The 25,608-nt window shown below is 39.4% G+C and overlaps 1 protein-coding gene across 5 annotated transcripts in view; it reads left to right on the top strand.

The window, feature by feature from the left end:
- LOC135196921 (receptor-type tyrosine-protein phosphatase eta-like) overlaps window positions 1-25,608 on the top strand; it is a 416,919-nt gene that overhangs the window by 86,699 nt on the left and 304,612 nt on the right. For all 5 annotated transcript variants that reach the window (XM_064223752.1, XM_064223756.1, XM_064223753.1 and 2 more), the window contains exons 5-7: window positions 13,079-13,281; window positions 17,128-17,248; window positions 17,479-17,876. In XM_064223752.1, coding sequence (XP_064079822.1) covers window positions 13,079-13,281; window positions 17,128-17,248; window positions 17,479-17,876 — 722 coding nt within the window. The remainder of the gene's footprint in view (window positions 1-13,078; window positions 13,282-17,127; window positions 17,249-17,478; window positions 17,877-25,608) is intronic.

Raw genomic sequence — 25,608 nt, 5'->3', positions numbered from 1 at the left:
CAGGAACTCCTCAAAACCTCTTGTAAAACGTTTCTTCTCTGAAGTCTTTCTCAACGTCAAAATAACTCGGTCATCCACTCCTGACGACGACTTGACCAGAATTCGACCAAACTCTCTCGAGCGACTTTCCTCTCTGATCCTTCGTCGGTTCCTTCTTCTCTTATCTCTCTCTGACGATCTCTGCTGCTGATCTCTCACTGATAATCTGATCTGTGGCTCTTACTGATGATCTCTCACTCTCCTACTTCGTTCGTCGTATTTATACGGCATTCTGGAAGCAGGGCCTATGGCAACGTCACAGACACCCAAGATTACCGGAACTTCTTAGAAGAATCTAGACGAGGTATTGCATCAGAAATCGCTGCGTTTTCTCACGTTAGTCAGCGCCTGTCAAGTTCCACAAAACTCCTGCCGATTCTAGAACCATCATGAGAACAGGCGCTTTCAACACGTGCGCGAAAGCATCCGTGCTGCAGAACTTTTCGAAGATGTGTTTTCCTTTCCTTTAACTTGTAATTCTTTGCTATGAAGCGATTACCATTACAACCATCAAGGATACATAGAATTGTCTACAAAATTGCAGGAGTCTGTTGTTGTTGATTCTATTGGAAAACAGTCGGGAAGCACACACTTTGACCTCATTGTTGAGGATTCAGCACGAATTCACTTTTTTTACCCAATTGTATACCATATGTTGTCAGAAATAAAATGGTGGCTCATTAATGATACTTGCACATTTATGTGAAAGCATTATAGTCACTTAACCCACAAAGTACAGAATTCTTATCTTTTGAGAAAGTGTGTGGACTTATTCATGCCCATAATGCTAACACTGATGATCTCAAACATGAGTTGTACTCTGCAAAACACGTTAGAAAGACGCCACAAGGACGTAAGTGGCACTGAAAGGAATAAATCATTGTTAGACTAACTGAAAATTCTCAATCCATATGAGGAGGCATTTCCTGAACTCTGCAGTCTAGCCAAAATTTCTTTTAAGTGTTACCTGTGTCATTATTTAAAATACTTTCAGAAATGCAATTGGCAATGACTGATTAAGTAATCTTGCTGTGTTATCAGTTGAAAGTATGCGAGTTAAAAGGCTAGCTAGATGTAGAGGAATTTGTAGATAGGTTTGCAGAAAATCAGAGGAACAGGAGAATATTGTTAAAATGAGTCATGTCGCAGTAGTCTGCTGCTTCAGCACGTATAATGCATAGCAAGCAATTTTTTCAAATTTTGTTACTTTCAATATATATACATACACACACACACACACACACACCAGTCCGATCCCGAATTATGCGTGTTCGAATTGTGCGATTCCCCTTTTATACGGTCGCTAGTTCTCAAAAATAGATTTTCTGTATCTGTGAAGCCGTTCAAAATCTACGAGTCACTCGCCACAAAATGTATGAAATCTATTGTCATTTCAAGTATTTTAGGGGTGGGGGGTATTTGCTGGCATCTGAGAGAAAGAGTGGGGGAAATGCTTGGAGGAAAAAAAACTATTATTCCTCCAAGGGGGAATGTGAGAGAAAGATTTCCTGTTCAGCCATTAGCTAAGACGGAACGCTCTGCCTCACGCATTTGTGATGTCATAGCGCAGTGAGTGTGAATGGTCGGTATCATCACCATTGTCAAAGGTATTATTGTTTTGACTAACTTTAGGCTTTTGATAATTTTTTTCTATTGTTGAAATAGGTTTGATGAAAATGACCTGTAAAATGATTAACAGAGAAGCAGATATGAGGGCCCCAGAACCAGAAAGTCGGATATGCCACTTCCACGGATTTGGAGTTATGCATACTGGTAGATTTGGCAACCTTTTCTCTGTGTATTTGAGGCATTTCTAGGCCATTCCACCATTTACATACGGTCGAAATTCCTACTGAGACAGTCGGAATTATCGATTTTAGCTACAGGAAAGAACATGACTTCGAGCGGTGCTGGCAGCCGCTCGGACGCTTCATGAGGACCAGATCGACGCATATCACTAGCGCTGATTAAGCCAATGAGAGCGCGCGTCACTTCACGGGTAGCGAATTCTAGACCAATGAGCGTTTTTCCCCGTAAGGCGCGTGTAAGCATCGACCAATCACCGCGCAGCTTACAATCTCCCGCCAATGTTTACATCTCACTTCAGTGATCATAGCGGGAGATTACGATTATCCGTTGTGTTGTGCTGTTATTTTGTCTAAATTACTCTTTATTTAGCGGATGTACAGTAATTTTTATGATGAGTACAGATTATAACATTTTTTTAATTATTAGAATAGTAATAATAGTCGTAGTAGTAGTAGTAGTAGTAGTAGTAGTAGTAGTAGTAGTAGTAGTAGTAGTAGTAGTAGTAGCGGATGAGGGTCACAGCTGGTAGCGATGTTTGGAGCTAACAGACTGCAATCTGATCGAGTTAAGTCCCCTTCACATTGCAGCTTCTATTAAAGGATGGGGGCCCTAGTAGTAGTAGTAGTAGTAGTAAAAAAAAATTATTATGATAATATTATTATTGTGTATTATTGATGGTTAAACATCATGGTGATTCAAGGTTATCATTGTCAACATCATTATTACAACCATCATAATATTATTATTTCTATCATTATTATTATTATCATTATTATTATTATTATTATCATTATTATTATGACAATAGTATTATCTATTCTATTATAGTATTTTCTTGTGATTGATTATAAGTATCGATGTATTATGATGATGAAAGGTTATCATCGTCAGTGTCATTATTAGTACTAATATTATTGTACTATCATCATCATTATTAGTATTACTATTATTATCATTATTATTATCATTATTATTATTATTATTATTATTATTATTCCCATTGTTATTATTATTACTATTATTATTATCATTATTATCATTAGCAATACTCGGTTTCTTATCACAAAAATGTATCGTCTTTTCAGCACACTATTATTACTTATCAATATTATTATTAATAGTATTATTATCATTATTATTACCAGTATTGTTACTATTACTCTTATTAATATCATCATTATTACAACAATATGATAACACTTTATTATCGTTTAACACATTCAATTATGGTTTAAGTGCTTGTTATGACTCAAATATTAAAAAAAAATGGGAGTTTGGCAGACATTTTGAATGCTAGCGCGCAAGCGCACCCAACAATTTTTTTCAAATTTTCACAAAAAACTTATAAAGAGTATAGCTTTCATATGAAACTAAGTTTAAATCGATATCTTTCTTAGAAGCAGAGTAATGAATGATAAACTTTGAGGCCAATTTACTCATTTTTTAAAAAGTGGCATATACGACTCGCTGGTTCTGAGGCCCTCATATGTATTTAAGAGAGAGAGAGAGAAAGAATCGCTAGATCTAAACTTTTCAAGGAACTGTCATTTCATGTTGAATTTTGCATTTTTATCATTTCTTTTTAGGAAATTATAATTTCATATCAAATTTTGAATTTTCATCAGTTCTTTTTTTATCATAGAACATATTTATAAGAAAACAATTACATAGTGAACATGCCAGACAAAGAAACTGAGATAGGCGCTCGTAACCAAGTTTGTTAGGCCCAACGGGAGTGAAGACATGCTTGATCCGCTTGTCCTTGAAACTTCAAATGGTTCACAAAGCCTTCCTTCAGCAGAAGAACTCTTCACGGAGGATGAGATAGAGGAGTTTGAAGTTTTGTACATACTTACCCGGCAGATATATACTTAGCTATAGTCTCCGACGTCCCGACAGAATTCAAAACTCGCGGCACACGCGACAGGTAGGTCAGGTGATCAGCCCACTCCCACCGCTGGGTGGTGGGACTAGGAACCATTCCCGTTTTCTAATCAGATTTTCTCTGTCGCCGGTTCCGACAACATTGTTGTTGGTTCCTCCTGCTTAGAAATTCTTTCTCGATTGCTGAGGATTATCTGGTTGACCTTTGGTGACGTATTGATCTTTGGCTTTGGCATATGCTTTTTGTAGACCGTTTTTTGGATTTTGGATTTGGATTACTCTTTAGAATGTCTGATGTTTAGGGTTTGTGCGAAAGAGGAATGTAAGGTGAGATTACCGAAAGCTTTGGTAGATCCTCACACGGTTTGTGGTAAATGTAGGGGGAATGATTGTTCAGTAACTAACACCTGTGTAGAGTGTGAAAGTTTAACTGAAGGCTTCCATCAGAAGCTCTAGTAGATCCTGCTCTATTGAGCCGGAGGTAGCTTCTAACTCTTCTGTTAATTCTCCTGCTCCCAGTCTGGTTTCAGCCCCTTCCCCCCGCAGCGAACCCGTGGATTCGTCTAGGGAGATGGCTGCAATGAGAGCCTCTATTGGCAGCTTGCAATTGCAACTGCAAGCGATGAAAGACAAAGGTAAGAGTGATTTGTGCAGTGATGTGTGCAGTGTCCCCAGTGCAGTGGAGGGGACGTCTTACCGACTCCGCATTGCTCCTAGGCCTAGACCGCTTCCAAACTCCCATGGCCAGGGGAGAAGGAATGTCGACAGCCACAAGGGGGATGTAGATTATTCCCAACAGTCAGGCGTCCCTTCGGCAGATCCTGTAGACTCCTCCCAGGCTGCCAAGGACAGCTATTGTAAAAGCGTCCTGCGGAAGTGTTTTTCTGACTCAGATTCGTCTTCACCTAGACGAGGCTGGAGTTCGTTATCGAAGTCTCGTCCTCTCAAGAGAGCCTGGAAGCCTCCTGTAGGCGACGCCTTGGATTCAAGCCCTGAGCCTTTCCCGGAGTATTCGCCTGCTCAGAAGAAGAGAGCTCCTAGATCTGACTCCTCTCCGGAAGGAGTTTCTTCAAAGACGAAGGAAGTTCTGGTAGGCCTCCAGGAACAGTTGTCCGCTCTGGTAGGAGTACTTTCGAAGGGCTCTTCTCGAAAGAAGGACCTCTCCCTTCCCATCAAGATCTCAGTTATGAGAGCCTCTGCTAGTAGGTGCTCTGGCGCCAACAAACGCCCTTCTCCTGAAAGGTATTCGTCCCCAGCGAAACTTTCGACTTCTTTGGCCTATGCTCATAGACGTACGTCTTCTCCTGTTAAGCTCTCTGATGATCGGAAGCCCCCGTTTGCTAAGAGACCATCCAGGAGTTTGTCACGAGGCACAAGCGCCTCTCCTGACAGGCGCCAGGAGCCTGAGAGCCTCCTATTGTCTGATGTATCATGGATCTCACGTGAGCGAATTCGTTCTTCCAGGCTTCGCTCTCCTTCCAGACGAGCTTCAAGGGAAGGACATTCCCCTTCTTACAAGCGCCTTGAATCTAAGAGGCTCCCAGAGCCTGATAGACCTTCCAGGCGTTCTAATAAGGATTCAAGCGCCTCTCCTAGTAGGCGCCAGGCTTCCCATGAAGGACGCAAGCGCCTCTCCTGTATGGCGCCAAGATCAAGACATCCACTTTTCTTCTCGCAGGCGCATGTCGCCTCCCAAGCGCCCCCGCCGGGACGCAAGCGCCTCTCCTCACAGGCGCCAGGAGCCTTTCATGAGCCCTAATACCAGTGGGCGCCCTACGCCTCACAGGCGAGCATTCAAGGGCGCAAGCGCCTCTCCTGTCAGGCGCCAAGACCCGGTAAAGCGCCAGGACCCTTTTAGGAAGGAGGGTAACAGGATCCGTACTTTGGATAATATCCAACAAGTAGATATCGATTCTCCTTCGGATTGAGCTCTTGAGAGAAAGAGACTTTGTTTTCCAGTTCGACCCCTTGGATAAGGGGAAAGTTAATTCGCCTCCTAAAGGTCTTTCTCCTGGAAAGCCCTCCTCTCCAGCAGCTCCTTTGGAAGAGGTTTCCGAGGAAGAAACCCCCAAGGACGCCGGGATCTCAGATTACAAGAGGCTTGCTTCTCTCCTCCTGCAAGTATTTGGAGATTCTCTTCGACCTTCTGACCCTCCTTCCCCAGGATCGTTCTCCAGTACTAAACTGTCGAAGTCCCCCTCCTTCGTCAGGATGACTCCAACTCTCTCTATGAAGAAGTCACTTAAGGGCATAGAGAGCTGGCTTCTCTCTAGGAAAGAAGCAGGAAAGACGGTTTTTCCTGTCCACCGTCCAAGCTTGCGGAGAAACCGGGTATGCGGTACGATACCAAGGTACCAATGGGCCTGGGACTCCCTTCGTCCACTGATGCAGACTTCTCTGCCCTGGTGGATTCTTCAAGGCGACGCTCACTACAGTCTGCTAAGGCCGCATGGGGGATGTGCGAATTGGACCATCTCATCAAGGGTCTCTTCCAAACCCTTGAAGTATTTAATTTTATGGACTGGGCCTTAGGAGCTCTAGCCAAGAAGGCTCAGGATCCAGAATTCGTCAGCATGGACGAATTGACCAGTGTTTTGTCGTGCCTCGACAAGGCAGTTATGGATGGTTCCACGGAGATTGCCTCCCTCTTTGGATCCGGTATTCTTAAGAAGAGAGCGGTGTACAGCTCCTCCTTAACGAAGTCTGTATCTCCTCTTCAGAGATCCGCCCTGTTATACGCGCCCCTCTCTGGTCACCTCTTTCTGCAAGAGATTGTGAAGGACATTTCTAGGTCCTTATCAGAGAAAGCCACACAAGATTTGCTGGCGCAATCGGCTAAGAGGCTTAAACCTGCGGTCCCGGTGACAAAGAAGGAAAAGGCTCCCTTCCAGCAGTCCTTTCGGGGAAGGTCCGCCCCTAGATCCTCTCTTAGGAGTAGACGATCTGAAAAGAGAGGAAGGTCTTCACGAAGGCCTTTTGTTAAGACCCAATGAAACTACAGTCCTCCAGATGAAAGTGGGTGCCAGGCTTCTAAAGTTTCATGAAGCCTGGGCACAGAAAGGGGCCGATGCCTGGTCCCTCTCCATCCTAAAGAAAGGATACCTGATCCCCTTCAGGGAAAAACCTCCCTTGACAACAACTCCAAGGGAGTTGACAGCAAAGTACAAGGACCCTATCAAGAACCAAGCCCTTCTACATCTTGTGGAACAAATGCTGTACAAAGAAGCGATAGAGGAAGTAGAAGAGATCCCTTCCCCAGGGTTTTACAACCGCCTTTTCTTGGTACCGAAAAGCCCAGGAGGTTGGAGGCCGGTGTTGGACGTGAGCGCTCTGAACGTATTCGTAGCAAAGAGGAAGTTCACGATGGAGACAACATCCTCGGTTTTAGCAGCCCTTCGTCCAGGGGACTGGATGGTGTCCCTGGACCTTCAGGATGCCTATTTCCACGTGCCAATCCACCCGTCGTCCAGGAAATACCTCAGATTTATGGTACGAGGGAAGGTATTTCAGTTTCGGGCTCTCTGCTTTGGGCTTTCAACAGCCCCACAAGTGTTCATAGGGCTGATGAGAAATGTGGCACATTGGCTACATCTCAAAGGGGTTCGAATATCCTTGTATCTAGACGACTGGCTGATACGGGCCCAGTCACAAGTCCGCTGTCTCGAGGACTTAATTTTGACCCTGAAGTTGACCCAGTCCTTAGGACTGTTAGTAAACCTCGGAAAATCCCAGATGATTCCCCAGCAAAGCATCGTCTATCTGGGGATTCGGATGGATTCTCTGGGTTTTCAGGTGTTTCCGTCACAAGTAAGACAAGAACGCTGCTTAGAAAAAGTAGCAACCTTCCTAGAGAAAGAACAATGTTCCGCGAGGGATTGGACGAGTCTTCTGGGGACCCTTTCCTCGATGGAACAGTTCATTTCTCTAGGAAGGCTTCATCTAAGGCCTCTACAGTTTTATCCTAAGGGACATTGGGATCAGGAGTCCCAGAAGCTGTCAGACTCCTTCCGAATTTCAAGGAAGATAAAGGAAGATCTTCGTTGGTGGATGAACCTGTTCAGACTCAACGAAGGCATGTCCCTTCATGCTCCGAGCCCTCAGCTAGTGTTATTTTCCGACGGCTCAGAGTCGGGCTGGGGAGCCACTCTGGGTGCGAGAGAAGTGTCAGGCACCTGGAGAGGGGAACAGGTGTCCTGGCACATCAACTTAAAGGAGTTGGCAGCAGTTCATCTGTCACTCCTGCACTTCGAGGCTCAGATCTCAGGCTCAGTGCTGCAGATCAATTCGGACAACACGACGGCCTTAGCTTATATCTAGAAGCAAGGCGGGACTCACTCGTTCGCCCTTTACGAAAAGGCAAGAGAGTTACTGCTTTGGGCAGAGGAGCGAAAAATCACTCTCCTGACAAGATTTATCCAAGGAGAGAAGACTGTAAGAGCCAACCTTCTGAGCAGGAAAGACCAAGTACTTCCTACATAATGGACCCTACATCCAGAGGTCTGCAACAGACTTTGGAGCCTCTGGGGGAGACCAAATATAGACCTGTTCGCCACTCATTGGAACACAAGACTAGAAAATTACTGCTCCCCGATCTCAGATCCAAGGGCGGTAGCAGTGGACGGTCTCCTTCTCAGTTGGTCCGGACTAGATGGATATGCTTTTCCACCATTCAAGATCATAGCAGAAGTGGTGAGAAAATCTGCAGCAGCAGAGGGAGCCAAACTGACTCTTATCGCCCCGTTTTGCCCATCGCAAAACTGGTACACAGAGGTACTGGAATGGTTGGTAGACTTTCCGAGATCGCTCCCACACAGGAGCAATCTTCTCAGACAGCCCCAATTTGACAGATATCACAAAAACCTCCCCGCTCTCGCTCTGGCTGCCTTCAGACTATCGAAGGACTTGTCAGAGCGAGAGGTTTTTCTCGAGGAGTTGCGAAAGCTATCGCAAGGGCAAGAAGGCCATCTACTGTTCAAGTCTACCAGTCGAAGTGGGAGGTGTTTCGCAGATGGAGCAGAGCTCAGAAAATATCCTCTTCCAGTACCTCTGTGACAAATATAGCCGATTTCCTCCTTTACTTGAGGGAAAAATGTAATCTGGCAGTCTCCACGATTAAGGGCTATAAAAGCATGCTTTCTTCAGTGTTCAGGCATAGAGGCCTAAACATTACAGAGGACAAAGACCTACATGATTTGATTAGATCTTTCGAGACTTCAAAGACTAAGAATATTAGGACACCCAGTTGGAACCTGGATGTGGTCCTAAAATACTTGATGACCCCCGAGATTTGAACCTCCACGTACTGCTTCGTTCAGAGATCTGACAAGAAAGTCGTTATTCCTATTCGCTCTAGCCTCAGCCAAGAGGATAAGCGAACTCCAAGCCTTAGAAGATTCTGTTGGCTTCAGGAACGACTCTGCTTTCTGTTCCTTCAAGCCCCTTTGTCTCGCGAAGAATGAAAACCCTTCGAAACCTTGGCCTAGGATATTCGAGGTTAAGGGACTGTCTTCTCTGACAGGAAGAGAACAAGAAAGGACTCTGTGTCCAGTCAGAATCCTTAAATTTTACCTAGAAAGGAAGAGGAAACTGGGTGGTAATAAGGAAAGCTTATGGTGCTCTGTTAGAGATCCCAAAAGAGAAATCTCTAAAAATGCTCAGGCGTTCTTCATCAAAGATGTGATCAAAGAAGCCCACTTAGCCTGTAAGGAAGAGCACCTCGGGCTCCTAAGAGTTAAAGCTCACGAGGTGAGAGCCATCGCGACTTCGTTAGCATTCCACAAGAATCTGTCTCTACAAACTCGTCGAGTCAACTTATTGGAGATGCAACTCAGTCTTTGCATCACATTATTTGAGAGACATTCAAGTAACTTATGACAAATGTTTTTCTCTTGGAGCTTACGTATCTGTGGATTCGTTGCTGGGACAGGGAGCTGAACCCAATCCTTTTTAGTATAGTTATGTTAAGGTTTGTAATGGTTTATGGTGTATTTATTAGGTCGATTGAAAGAGGGGACTGGAGGTGGACCCCTTTCAAGTCATAGTTCTAACATATTTAGTGTGGTCAGGTGGTCGGGATTGGTTGTTGTGCTCCTAGTAGTGTCTTAAGTACCTAAGGCTCTGTCATGTAAGAGGGTTAGCCCCCGTTGATACGATACAGGTGAAGGCTCTGCCATGTAAGTGGGTCAGCCCCCATTGGCACGATCCAAGACAAGGCTCTTGTCAAGTAAGCGGGCAAGCCCCCATTGGCATGATCCGAAAGGGTTATCAGTCACAGGTCTCATCCTCTCTGAAATTCTTAAGGCAAGCAGACTCATAGACAGTATCCATGAAGTCTTCTGCCCTCTCAGGTAGGAACCAAGGTTGTTTTTTATTATACCTACAACTCATGTTGTTTCCCTGTTTTTATATTTATAATTATTGTATATGTAGCTGTCTCTTGCCCTCCTCCAAGGGTGCCAATCAGCTAAGTATATATCTGCCGGGGAGGTTGCATGTACAAAAATGATATTGTTATGATACAATAAAGTTTTGTACATACTTACCCAGCAGATATATACGATTAATGGCCCGCCCAGCCTCCCCTCAGGAGACAGGTGGAAGAGAAAATCTGATTAGAAAATGGGAATGGTTCCTAGTCCCGCCACCCAGCGGTGGGAGTGGGCTGATCACCTGACCTACCTGTCGTGTGTGCTGCGAGTTTTGAATTCTGTCGGGACGTCGGAGACTATAGCTAGTATATATCTGCCGGGTAAGTATGTACAAAACTTTATTGTATCATAAGAATATCATGTTTTTTGGCAGAGGATAGGTAGAGGAAATTCCATCCAAAAGGGTTTTTTTAAGGGAAATGACTATCAGACAGTACACTTGCACTCAATGATGGCATTGTTTATGTTTGGGAGTTTTCACCATCCTGTGTGTAATTTTAAACCTTTTCAAGTTATTAAAAAAAATTTGTGTTTTATTTATCCATAAGAACAATTTCACCTTAGAAAAAATTACAGTATAGTACATTGAAAGTATCGAAAATGGGTTGTATTGATAAGTTTGACTGGGTAAGTTGCCATTTGCCTTGGCTTTAATGGACTCATTCCCATAAGGTATGTGTTTCGAAATATGCAAATTTCCAATTCTGTGAGGCCGTAGATCGACCAAATTCTCGCGTAATTGGGGACGGTAATGTATGTATATGTATGTTATTATATATTATTTATATATATATATATATATATATATATATATATATATATATATATCTATATATATATATTATATATATACATACATTATATATATATATCTATATATATATATATATATATATATTTATCTGATATTATATATATAGATTATATATAATATCTAATATAAATATATATATATTATATATATATATATATAATAATGATATATATAGATATATATATATATATATATACTACAAAAATATAATATTATATATTATATATTATATATTATATATATAATATATATAATATATATAATTATATATATAAAATATAAATATATATAAATATATATAATATATATAATATTATATATATATTAATATATATAATATTATTAATATATATATATTTCATTCATCCATTTAATTTTTTATCAAGAGTACCTATTACATAATATAATGATAAAAAGTCTATTTTTTTGTTCTTGTATTTCCACGCTTATCTTTTACAATTTCTATACGCACAGGAATTAATGTGTTTTGCATAGCTCACTTTATGTTTTTCAGTTGCGTATCTGTAATTCCTATTCTATAATTACATATAATTATAATGTACCTGATTTCTGTACAGCTCTGCTTTACTTGATACAATACTATAAGAGAATCACAGATACCTGTATAATGTCTGAATATCCACTGCTGGTCTCAGAATATGCCCTAATACCCTTCTTATATGGCTTCAGAATGCGTCTGAAATTGTTCACATTTCATAATTTTCTGGGGTGGGGCTTACAGCGCCCCTCTGAACACCCCAGCTGTATAGGCTCGTTCTGCTCGCCTAGTGCTTGGAGGAATAATCTTACTATTGCTCCAAAGCCTACTGGCCCCCATATTCAGCTGTGCCCCTGAGGTGCCCACCCACTGACAGACTCCTAATTACGCCACTGCATTTCTGACGTCTGCACCTCCTAACAATCTTCAGTGTTTTTTTCTCTCTGAAATAAATCTGTGATCTGTTTAGTTTCTTGGACTGTCATCTGGAGATGTTCAAGTGTATTTTTTATGTCCTTTTGTTGGAAGAGTACTTGCAAAGCACCAAATTGCAGCAAAAATCAATTAGTTGCACCCCAATTGTATTTGCAATTTCTCTCTGGCCCTTTAACCCATTACATCCACTAAGACCTTTATTGCTCCTCCAACAATTACATTCCAATCACCATAAACAATTCTCATATCTCTTTCTGTTAATTCATCTATAACATACAGCAGGTCTATATAAACTTCATCTTTTATTTCATTATGGCATAGCAAACTATGATAAATATTTCGGTTACAATTTAAATCTTGCAAACAATATAGACTGAAATTGCATACCAAACTTAAGATTATGCAAAAGTCTAGTACAATCATTGTTGCTCTATGGACATAAAACATGGTATGAAAATGAAACTGTATGTAAGCTATTTTGTCAGTCTTAGAATAAGACTTTAGGAAGAATTTTAGGAGTAAGATGTGAGATTAGAATTAGAAATACCATAAGAGAAATTATGAAAGATCCATATGTAGACGAGTGATAATGAAATTGAAATAAAGATGGCTTGGACATGACTTTCATACAACCCCTGGGAGAATAGTACTGTACATGATAATGTTATCTGGACTCCTGTGAACCCCAGAAGAGTTAAGAGACCCTACTTCGAAGGGTGGAGATGACTGAAGATTTGTGGAAGGTATAACAATTGGACAGTTCACAGAGGCCCTTAGTCACATAGCTTGGCAAAGAGGGTGAACTCTCTTATAGCTGTTTAATTTAAACTCATTGTCCTTCTTTACCTTTTGATTAGCATTCTTTTCTGCTCTGACTGGGTTAATTCTGTAATCAAAACTATCTCTTCTTGCTGAAAACCATCATACAATTTTTGTTGCAAAAAGTCAGCTACAGTTTTGCGTATAACAGCCCAACCTTTTATACAAAGATACCAATATAGTACTTGCATGAAATATGATGGCATTACTTTGAGCCAAACCAATTTTTTTGTTTAGCCAAAGCTTTATACCCATTGCAACACTTACACTCTCTTCTCATTAATGGTTTTCTTGAGTTGACATGAATATTTAGTTAGTATGAAATTATGTTTTTATATTTTGCTATTTCAGGTTCTTAGTAAAGATTAGATGTCACGACCGTGTTGTGAAGTGTTGTGGGTCTTGTGATAGCAACCATACAGCTGAAGGTAATGAAACTGAGATTGCCTTTGAGGTGGATAGTGCTACCAGGTATGACATCCAAGTGGCTGCAAGTTTGGGAGATATAGTTGGAAACTACAGTTCTAAAGTGTCCATAGAAACAAAAGCAACCGGTTAGTGTAACTGTAAATACTGTACGTACTATTAAGAAAATTATCTTCTGACATTATCCTCAAGTGATGATTACTACAATTCAGGTTTGGAGATTGATGTTTAAGCCTTTTTCAGTTTTGTTAATGTGTGCAGGCAAATATTAGCATTTTTTGAGCATTCATAGCCATTCAAAAACTAAAATCCTTTGCCTATAATGGACAGCAAAAGGCTCATGAATAAGAGCAAATGATGAAACATAGGGCATGGAATCAGACACAATGTGTGACACAAACTGATTCACTCTCAAAAAAACAAATGAGTTCGTTAACCTTTGTTCTTGCTATGATTTTCAAGAGGCCTTGACAGTCCAACTGCCCCTTCCTACCTCACAAGTCGGTAAATTCTCTTGCAACACTAGGAATACTAACAACTGACATTGTAAATTCTCTTGTAACACTAGGTATATTAACCATGAAGCTCATGAAAAATATTAAGATCTAGCCAAAATTTGGCAACACTGCTTCTACCTTACCCTGTCTCATGCACCCCTGACAAGCTAGAACTCGATCAAGTTTTGGTCATTTCAACCAGATGCCCCTTTCCAGTCTCCATCCCCAAACACACACACTATAGAGTGGAGTTCACTATTATTATTCAAAGGTTAGTGGGGCAAACCAAGGTTTTTTTTTTTTTTTAGGGGGTGAGGGCATCAGTTTCTTGAGGGGGACAACCCCCTCCCCCCATTATGCCCCTGCTTCCTCCTCCTCCTCTTAATTATCATCATCATCATCGTCCCAACCATAGTCATCTCCCTTTCCATGGACTCATTCCCAACACAGATGGAAATGGAGGAAGGGAAAATCTAAACCTTTTGTAGGAATTTTGAATGGTAATAATGCTCCAGGGAGCATAGTTGTTATAAAAGATTTTTGAGATATCAATCATTGCTTAAACATCATTCGCATACCCATTCCAGTGTACACGAGAGGAGAGCTCATTCCTCTTATCATGAGAATTCTCTCTCTCTCACTCTCTTGCCATGTACTTAGTCTTGAGGCAGTGCTTTTTGGGTGTCTCGTAGGGGGGAAGGGGGTAGGCACCACAACTATCCAGCACATGAGAGGTTCCTGACTATAGGTGACATGCAGACTCTGCATCACAACCCTTTCATAGGCAGAAAGAAGTGGTGTAGCTCATGTTTCTCCTTGTACTCAGGTTGAGAGCCGAGCAATCAACTGTTAGTCTCGTTCTGCGTCTGCTAACATTGATAAAAACGACAGCTCAAGGAATGTTTAAATTCCAGGATCATCTGGTCATACTCAAGAAATTTGCCTAGCTCTTCCAGAAAAGATCAGCATGTCATAGGTTCTGATTCTCAAAGAGTCCTTTTCCATGACTGATGAGAGGTCGACATATTCCCAAGGAGAGCCTGTACCCATTGGAGGGCACTTCCCCTCTCAAGCCCACGACAATAGAACATTTTCAAGAGGTTTTTTGTTCATTTGTGAATGTAATAATCTTTGCAGGGTGACTTCATTGCCTGCTGGCTTATGGTCTTTGTCTCCAGAGTTGTCTGTATGTGGCCTTGCAGAGGTGTCTTCATTAACACTATTTTGGTCACTGTTGGCTTATGGTGTTTTGGAGGAGGAAAGCAACTAGGTTTGCTGACTCTGTAATTCTTTTGCCTCCAGCAGTTGGAGCAAACTCCCTCTCCAACCACTTTCATGACAGAAGATTTATTGCAGTCAGAACCATCGGTCTATCAACTGACTGATGATGATCAGAGTCTGGGGCTGTCTGCTTATTCAGTGGAATTGTTTCTTCCCAGTCCTTCCAGCCTCACCAGCCATTCTGACTTCCCATTATAGCCCAACCTAGGAGAGCAGTAAAATCAAGAAGCTAGGAAATGCATAAGGCTGGTAGTCCCCATCTTCCACTGCCATGAATAGAGGGTGGCCTTCCTCACACATGGACAACCAAGTGGCCGTTGGGAGTAACTAGGACAGGTCCCTGGTGTCAGTTCTTAGAGATGGTAACAGGATACCATCAAGGGACCCCCTTCCCAACAATCCAACTCAGTTCCATCTTGCCGTAACAAAAAAGGTAAAAGTGATGTTGGAGAAAGATGCTGTAGAGGTGGTGAACTGGCCATCTCCAGACTTCTACAGCCATTTATCCCTAGTAGAGAAAGTGACCAGGGAATTGAGACAGGTAATCGACCTGTCTCTTTTGAAGTATGTTCAACAGACTCCTTTCAAGATGGAAGACCCTTGTTCCATGTTAGCTTTAGTCTAAGAGGGAGACTTCATGATTACAATAGATCTTCAGGATGCATTCTTTCAGATACTAATTCATCAGGACTTGGAGGGTTTGATGATTGGTTAATTGTAGCCTGGTCAAGTCAGCATCAAATTCATGGAAAGGATAATATTCTGGACTTCTGCATAATACTATACTCGGTTTTTTCCATCTGTCCACCCGCCTGTGGTGTTTGCGCACGGTAACACTGCGTCCCGCGCTTTAGATAGTTACATTCAGCTTACATTCAACAATTATAATAATATCCTATTTCGAATATTAACGGTGTAATTCGCATCAAGTAAATTATTAAAACACTTTTCAGTTGCGAATGTACACCTAGATATCCTTTTATTTACCTAAAACTTACACACAGCGTAACTATGTAAAGTCCGGGATGCAGCGTTACCATATGCAAACACCACAGGCGGGTGGACAGATGGAAAAAAACAGAGTATAGGCATTGTGGTAAATTGGAAGAAATCTGACCTCTTTCCCAAACAACAAAAAGATATCTGGGTTTGCTCCTTGACTCTGAGAAGGAAAGCTTCCCAGTGACCCCCACATAAATCAAGTTCAAGGTATTAATGTTTAATGGACGGATACCCTCATATGTGTTAACAATAACAGGTTTTGAGTAGTGGACGGATTACCTCCTGGTGAGATCAGTACATATTGCGTACCATCAGTTTGGAGAAATTGGGCAGGAAAGAGGTTCCATTACATCAGCAGCCCATAAATTTACTAATGGCAACTTTTAGACTGGCTTAGCTCGTCAATTCTAGGCCTCTCATGAGTCAGTAGTGTACCTGACTTCAAGAGATCTTGTAGTGTCTATCTCCTTCACATGATTTTTATATATTTACTCATAAATATACCTGGGGTTGCTGTTGGTTTTGTACTTATCTTTATAATAGTATGTCAGTTATAATTATAATTTTGCAAAGAAAATTCAAAGAAATATTAGAGAAAACGTGTATAATCCATAAAGTTACTGCATCTTCGATCTCGGTTAATTTACCTAAATATATTACGATAAATATTCACAGTTTGTTACTGATTTTAGTTCTTATCTGTTATGATATTGTGTGAGCTGTAATTATAATTTTACAAAATAAGAGAAAATTAATTATTAGAAAAAACATATACTATAACTTGATAAAATTTACGGGTTGTAAATAGTCATTTTCAATATCTTGTGGAAGGTAGGGAGAAATAAAAAAAAAAATGTTCTGACACCATGTACATTTGCATGTCCATTGATGTGTTTTTTTCTTAAACTGGCCAACCCCAAAGTTTGCCTGGTCTGGGGTGCTGCATATTGATATTTTAGCCCAGCTCTTGAAGGTTAAACAAGCAAAGTTGTCTCTTTACAGGCACAACCAATTCAGTTCTGGCCATATGAACTCGGTCATCTTTTGTTTCTAGAGTAGAAAAATGTTTTCCTCTTGACTGCTGCCATTGGCAACTGAAATAAATTGTCAGACTGTCTAAAACATATGCATACACATATTTCAAGATTGTTGTTAAGTTCTAACCTGCAAATTTTCTTCTTATTCTCATTACAGCTCCACGGAGACCTGAAATTACACCAAAAATCACCAACACATCAGTTACTTTGAACTGGAACTACACTTGCCCTTACACAGGGCCTGTGGAGTATCAGGTCAAAATAGGTGAAGAACAGAGGTAACACAATTATTCAGGCATTAATTACTTTTCTATACATATATTTTCATCTAAGTACTTAAGTTATACATAGATAAGCATATAAAGAACTCTCAAGATGATCTCTTTTTTTATATATTTTTCTCATTAATTATGCATAATATATTATTATGTGCTAAAATGCTCATGACTAAAAGTTCTTATTTAATATCAAAACAAGATTCCCTAATATGTTTATATTTACCTTATAGTGGTGTGCTCAAGTCAGAGTCTGAGGATGGCTGCATGTACAGTTTCACAACTACAGAATTGCAGCCCTTTACAGATATCCCTTACTCTTTCTTGGCTGAGAAACCTAGTTGTCAGGCTGAATGCAAAGGAATCTCGAATCAAAGGGAGCAAACAACCACATTCAGGGGAGACTTTGACGAAACCTCAGTGCCCTCAGATGAGGCAGAAGATGCCTCCGATATTACTGATGACATTGAAAGTTTAACACCTTCCATCAGCAGTGTAGTAACTAATTCCAGATCTTTCACCACTACTAATTATGAGGGCACAAGTGAGAGAACCGACAATCTATCGAAGAATGAGGATTTACCTTGCCCCCATATTTGCATTAGTGACAGTGTCAAAACTCTGCCTAATGGTAAGTAAACATTTAAACTTACTTATAATGACAATAACAGTTGTATGTGAATGACATCATCCTATTCTTGTATTCTAAGGAAGTTTAGTAATCTCTTGATTATTCAGACCTTCATTATCTGGACATAACTGACTCCAGAGCACTCCCTTCTGTGCTCCTGATCACTGGTTAAGTATGGACATACGATGTCTTACAAGAGTATATATACAAAGCATATGTAGGTGTGGCAGTAAGTCTCTGTTGGAGACCCAGGAAGGATGGATATTAAACTATTCCCTGGTGTCTTCTGGCCTTATTAACTCCCATCTGGCGACTTGTCCGGTGGTTGTATGTTCTTGAACACCTGCATGAGAAGAGGCCTAAGGATTAACTCATCAATGTCATCCAATTTCCAGTGTCCTCCTGACAGGTTCTTATTGTTGGTTTGATTAATGATAGCAGATTCCAGCATCTTCCTTTTTTATGGATAGCTACTTTTGAAAACCAGCTCTGCCCCACTCCAGTTCATACTATGGCCTTTGTCCCTAATATGTAGGAAAATTACCCGAGTTCTCCAAGGTATATCGCACTGATCTTTTGTGCTCTGCTAATCTTTGCATGTTGGATCTACCAGTTTCCCCAACTCAAATCTCATTACAATTGCTACACGGTATCTTGTAAAGTCTGGCTTTTTCTCCTTGTTTATTTAAGTATACGTTAATGAGCAAACTCCCAATGGATTTGGGATAATGGAAAATGAAAGGATTATTAGACCTGAGGTATTCTGTAGCTTTTTGGATGTTTACATCATACCGAAGTTTGATTTTATTTTTAAAATCTATTTGTCTGTTGTGAGTGGGACCTCTATAGTGTATTGCATTCGCTTTAATAATAGCCTTCTCAATAATGTATGGTGGGTAGAGCAGTTGCATTAGGCTTTAGCAGATCGTCTTGAATTTTTTATTGATATACCCATTTGAACATATTTTAAGCCCCCGGAGGAGTAGGTTGCACCCGGCCATGATCTTGGAAACACTGTGGTAGCTAAAGAAATTAATATATGAAACAGCAAAAGTGGGTTTCCTGTATACTGTGACCTCATATCTGTTCTATTCTCTTATGATTAGTATGTCTAGGAATGGCAATTTTCCGTCCTTTTCCCATTCTTTTTTAAATTTTATGATCGGAACTGGCGAATTTAGTTGATTGAAAAATTCATTGAAATCTCCCCAGCTATCATCCCAATAAGTAAAAATATCATCTACGTATCTAAGACAGTTCATTTTGCAGGGTTTAATAGACAACAATATTTCTGTTTCGAAATATTCCATGTTTCCCCCCTACTAGCAAACCTATACATGTGTGTGTGTGTATATATGTATATATATATATATATATATATATATATATATATATATATATATATATATATATATATCTGTCTGTTTCAAAATATTCCATGTTTAGGTTTGCTAGTAGGGGGAAAACATGGAATATTTCGAAACAGAAATGTTGTCTATTAAACCCTGCAAAATGAACTGTCTTAGATACGTAGATGATATTTTTACTTATTGGGATGATGGCTGGGGAGATTTCAATGAATTTTTCAATTGACTAAATTCGCCAGTTCCGATCATAAAATATATATATATGTCATAAATAAAGACTGATAATATGTATCGTTGTGACATTCTTGGAATGTGAAGACTGTTCACTTTTAACTTCCCATAGAGACAGATTCCGAAGTGATGACCTGAGAAAGCTGATAAATCATTTCTGGGATGGTGTGATACGAAGATGCTTATTTAAGCAGGTCAATGTTCGTGAGTTCATGAGGGCTTGTTCAAGGTGCCTTTGAAAACTGGCTACGACCAATTACCGATGAGTGTGAATTCGTGTTTAACTATGTCTGTTCATAACGGGTAGTTTTAGGCCGAAACTAGGGAGACAGCTACGGGAGAAAAGGCAGAATGCTGGGATAGCTCTGCGAAAGTCTTGTTATTAAGTGTGTGAAGTTCCAGGCTGCAATGGGTGAGTTATCATACTTTAGCCATAGGGATGGCTTGTTGTCTGTTTGACATTTTGTCTTTACAATTGTGTGTGTGCTCACTAGTGTGTTCTGTCTTTTAAACAGGCGGTTCTAGTGAGGGGGCAGTGTTCTAGTGAGGGGGCCGAGTGTCCTAGTGAGGGGACTGTATTTTGGAGAAGAGATAATTGGTGTGACTAATTACTGATTAAGACATTTAAATACTGGGGGGTTATCTGAGTTAGTTGTCTGTGAGACTTGAACTATTATCTTTCCATTGATGATCTTGTAAGAACTTGAATTATTCAACTAATGCTTTACTTTGAATAAACGTATGTATTTGTTGTAACTCCGACTCTAATTTAATGACCTGATGGAATGGAGAGAGAGAGAGAGAGAGAGAGAGAGAGAGAGAGAGAGAGAGAGAGAGAGAGAGAGAGAGAGATCGAGAGAGAGAGAGAGAGAGAGAGAGAGAGAGAGAGAGAGAAGGCTATGCCAGTGATCACCTTGAGAGAGAGGGGGAGGGGGAGAGATTGAGTGTAATCAGTCCGCCTTAACGCAATGGCTAAATGCATACCAAAATGTTAAATACCTTCGCTGGTAATAGTTTGGTGTCAGCGGATAGGTAGCAGTTGGTGGCAGGCGGTTTAAGAGGCTTTTTATATATTTTTATAAGCTGTAGGTACGCTAACGAAGAGACTGTTGACCAGTTAGACATAGATGTTTTTATTTTTTTGGTAGGAAAAGGTGTTATTATCATGTCACAGGCATAATAGTTGGCTTAGCGGTGGTTTCGAACAATAAAGCCTTTTGTGGGATTGTGGAAAATTGTTAAATTGTTAGATTTCAGTTGCTAAGGGAGAGGCAATGAGAAGTATCCATCCGTTAACCCTTTAACGCCGATTGAACGTATTAAACGTCGATATAAATTGTCTGTTGGGTGGCAATTGGACGTATGGTACGTCGATATAAAAAAGTTTTTTTTTAAAAATTCGCGGAAAAATAGTTATAGGCCTAATAGGCAAAAACTTTTGAATCACGCGCCTTGGGGGATGCTGGGAGCTCACGGATCAAGGCGTTGTTTTGTTTATAATCGTTACGCAGGCGCGCAAGCGCGAATTTCTTTCTTATTGCACTAAAAAGTATCAGCGACACATCTCAGAAATTATTTTGTCACTTTTGACATAATTTTTGCACCATTTTGAATTAGCCGTTACATGGAGTATCATATATGGAAATGTGTGCAATTTCATGTAGAATACAACAAAAAACAACACATGGTTGTAGCTTTTATCAGTTTTGAAATATTTTCATATAAATAACGATGTGCCAAAATTTCAACCTTCGGTCAACTTTGACTTTACCGAAATGGTCGAAAAACGCAATTGTAAGCTAAAACTATTGTATTCTTGTATTATTCAATCATTTACCTTCATTTTGCAACAGATTGGAAGTCTCTAGCACAATATTTCGATTTATGGTGAATTTATGAAGAAAAAACCTTTTCCTTACATCCGCGGGGTAACGCTTCCGAAAAAATCATAAATTTTTTCGTTCGATTGACGTAATGTTTGCACCATTTTAAATTAGCCGTTACATAAAGTTTTATATATGGAAATGTGCATAATTTCATGTAGAATACAAATAAAAACAACCCATGGTTGTAGCTTTTATCAGCTTTGAAATAATTTCATATAAATAACGATAAGTGCCAAAATATCAACCTTCGGTCAACTTTGACTCGACTGAAATGGTCAAAAAACGCAATTTTAAGCTAAAACTCTTATATTTTAGTAATATTCAATAATTTACCTTTATTTTGCAACAAATTGGAAGTCTCTATCACAATATTTCGATTTATGGTGAATTTATGAAAAAAAAACATTTTCCCTACGTAAGCGCGGTAACTGTTCCGAAAAAAATATGAAATTTTTTCGTCCGATTTTCTTAATGTTTGCATCATTTTAAATTAGCCGCTACATAAAGTTTTATATATGAAAATGTGTACAATTTCATGTAGAATACAACTAAAACTAACCCATGGTTGTAGCTTTTACCAGTTTTGAAATATTTTCATATAAATAACGATAAGTGCCAAGATTTCAACCTTCGGTCAACTTTGACTCGACCGAAATGGTCGAAAAACGCAATTGTAAGCTAAAACTATTACATTCTAGTAATATTCAATCATTTACCTTTATTTTTCAATAAATTGGAAGCCTCTTATACAATATTTCGATTTATGGTAAATTTATGAAATAAACTTTTTCCTTACGAAAAAATCATAAATTTTTTAATCCGATTTTCGTAATGTTTGCACCATTTTAAATTAGCTGTTACATAAAGTTTTATATATGAAAATGTGCGCAATTTCATGTAGAATACAACAAAAAATAATTGAAGGTTGTAGCTTTTATCAGTTTCGAAATATTTGCATATAAATCACAATAAATAGAAAAAAAACCACGTTCGGTCAACTTTAACTCTACCAAAATGTTCAAAAAACGCAATTGTAAGCTAAAACTCTTATTATCTATACAATCTAGTAATATTCAGTCAATCTTAATTTAGATAAATATTTAGATTTATGGTGAAATTTTGAAAAAAATGTTCCTTCCTATCACGCGCGGATTCTCCGCCGCAAATCTCCGAAATGCGTACGTCACATTCTCGTAATATTTGGTTCGTCTCATATTAGGCGTTGCATTAAGTTTTACATATGAAAATGTGCGCAATTTCATGTAGAATACAACACAAAATAATTGAAGGTTGTAGCTTTTCTCATTTTCAAAATATTTGCATATAGAAAAAATATAAAAAAAATAGACATTCTGTCAACTTTAACTCGTCCAAAATGGTAGAAAACTGCAACTGTAAGCTAAAACTTCTACAGTATAGTAATATTCAATCCTTTATCTTCATTTTGAAACAAATTGGAAGTCTCTAGAACAATATTTAGATTTATGGTAAATTTTTGAAAAAAAACCATTTTTTTACGTCCGCGCATTACAAAATCATGCATCATTTTGTGATAATATTTTCTGTGTTGCTTTGATCGTTTTACAATGTGTTATATACCAAAATGATCGCAATTTAGTGTACAATACAATGAAAAAAAATTAAATCGTTAGCTTTAACCGTTTTGCTCACAGCGCGATTTGAATACAATTATATTTGAAATTTTGTTTGCCTGCTATCATATATCGCATTATTTATATATGATAATGATATATTTTTTCCTTTCTGATGGTTGCATACTAAACTTCAGGCAATGACAAAAAAAGGAGCCAAAAATGAACTCTTAATCTTGAAAACTAAGCACGCTGTGATTTTTTGAAAAAAATATTTTTTCCGCTTCGGCGCTCACTCCCGGACCCCCCTGGCCTACGGCAGACGATTTTTATTATACCCCTTCGGAGTTAAAGAGTTAAAAGAGAAAACTTGCGTATACATTCGATTTTGCAACACTGCAATTTGTTTGTTTTTCCATGGGATAGAAGTACAAAATGTAACTGTGCAACTCGGTCGATTTTTTGCTTTTTTATGCGAGCAAAAAATTGAGGTGCGACCATGCGAGCTTGAGATGCCGCTGCTATGTAGATGGCATAGTGACAGAAATTAAGATTAGCACAAAAGAAAAAGTAAAGAAGCATCTTTTCCATAAATCTTTTATAAGGTTATACATTAATTCACTGTATCCAATAATATTGTGTTTATTCTCAATTAATGTATTATACTATGGCAAATCTAAGCCAGTATCCACGGAGCGGCCAATGTTATGGTGAATAAGTTTGTTTCCCGTTATTTAACGCAATTCTGAGTTAATTTTCTTGCTTTTAATTAGTATAAACGAATATCTTGATACTTGACTTATATGAGCCAAGGTTATTTTTCCTTATACGATGTCTCGTTGTGATTGTGAACTAATTTTTTTTTGTCAACAGATTACATTGGCAGCATGTAGATTGAGTAAAACAATGCGTGATTCCATTTGCAATTTTCCTTTATATCATCATAATGCGCACTTTACATTATTTATCTTTTATCGGGGTGAAACTAACAGGAAAATGTGTTCTTTCATGCTCAGTAGTTTTGATTAAAATTATTTTATCTCAATTTTATCTAAAGTTGTTTGATGGCATACATTTATTGGATTTTTATCCTTGTTGCCGATGCACGATAATACAGTGCTCCCCCCGTATTCGCGGGGGATGCGTACCAGACCCCCCCGTGAATAGTTAGAATCCGCGAATGTTTGGAACCCCTATAAAAGCGCTAAAAACAGCCTATTTCGTTAGTTAAAACTTAAGAAAAACCACTAAAAATTTTCATACTTGGTTTTTTTAATAGTTTTATCACAAAAAGTGCATTTTATGATGAAATTGATCAAAAAACCAGGAATTTGTGGATATTTCTCATAGAAAAATACCGCGAATGCGCGAATTTTCCGCGAATAATGCAGGGAAACGTTCCCGAGAGAAATCCGCGAATGTGTGAGTCCGCGAATCCGGAGAACGCGAATACGGGGGGTCCACTGTAGTCATTTGCAGCTTGAACAGTTTTCTCCGCTTTAGCTATAACTAGGTTTAAATTTAATAGTATATTTTACTATTGATCTTTGATCTATAATGATCTTTGATCTATAGCGAATAAAGTTATTACATTAAGATATCTCAGTTCTATTCTACATAATGTCATTTATAACTACGTTATACAGTGGTACCTCGAAATACGAAAGGCTCAACTTGCGAAAAACTCGAGATATGAAAGCAAATACGAAAAATTTTACAGCTCTACATACGAAAATTGCTCAAGATACAAAAGGTGGTTGCTGTAAAGTACAAGATTCGCCCAGACCACCGATAACAATTTTGAAACTCGCGCGCCGGCAACTGAATAGACTCTCCACCATCCTCCCGCTCTCCCATTGGTTCCTGATGCTAGTCACCGCCATGAGATCCTTCTCTCCTATTGGTCAGCATCCCTCCCATCATGCATCTACATACTAGTACGTAGCAGCGTTCTTCTTCAGCCACTGCTTCTCACCAGTGTTATCTTACACATGCGGAATTCGTTCATTCACATATATGATTTCGTTTGTTAACGTAAATTCGTGTTAGTGATTTCGTTGTGCTATTTTATCGTGTTGTGTGAGAACCTAATTAGTATATGTACTACATAACTTAATTACGTACAGTATAGTCATGGGTCCCAAGAAAGTTGCTGAATTTCGCAGAAAGAAGAGAATGCTTTCTATGCAGACAAAAATGGAGATAATAAAAAAGTATGAAGATGGCTTGCGGTTGAGTGTGATCGCTAAGGATTACGGCCGAAATCCATCGACAATAGGCACCATCCTTAAGCAGAAGGAAGCCATCAAAGCAGTTACACCTTCCAAGGGTGTGACTATTTTGTCCAACAAGAGGAGCCATGTGCATGATGAAATGGAAAGGCTGCTTCTTCTATGGATTGAGGACAAAGAAATTGATGGTGATACGATAACCGAGACGGCAATCTGCCAGAAGGCCAGCGCTATTTTCGGCGATTTGATTGCCCAAGCCGAAGACTATGGAGGAGAGGGGACATCGACGGCAACCCCAGAGTTCAAGGCTTCTCATGGGTGGTTCGAAAAATTCCGTAAACAGACTGGCATCCATTCGGTGATGAAGAAATTGAAGCTGTAAGATACGTAAAGTATAAAAAAGACCAAAAAAATTTAATTTTAAG

This window comes from Macrobrachium nipponense, chromosome 18 (assembly GCF_015104395.2).
Source record: "Macrobrachium nipponense isolate FS-2020 chromosome 18, ASM1510439v2, whole genome shotgun sequence".
Taxonomy (NCBI): domain Eukaryota; kingdom Metazoa; phylum Arthropoda; class Malacostraca; order Decapoda; family Palaemonidae; genus Macrobrachium; species Macrobrachium nipponense.
The sequence above is the reverse complement of the archived record's forward strand: the minus strand, read 5'-3'. Positions and strand labels throughout refer to the sequence as shown.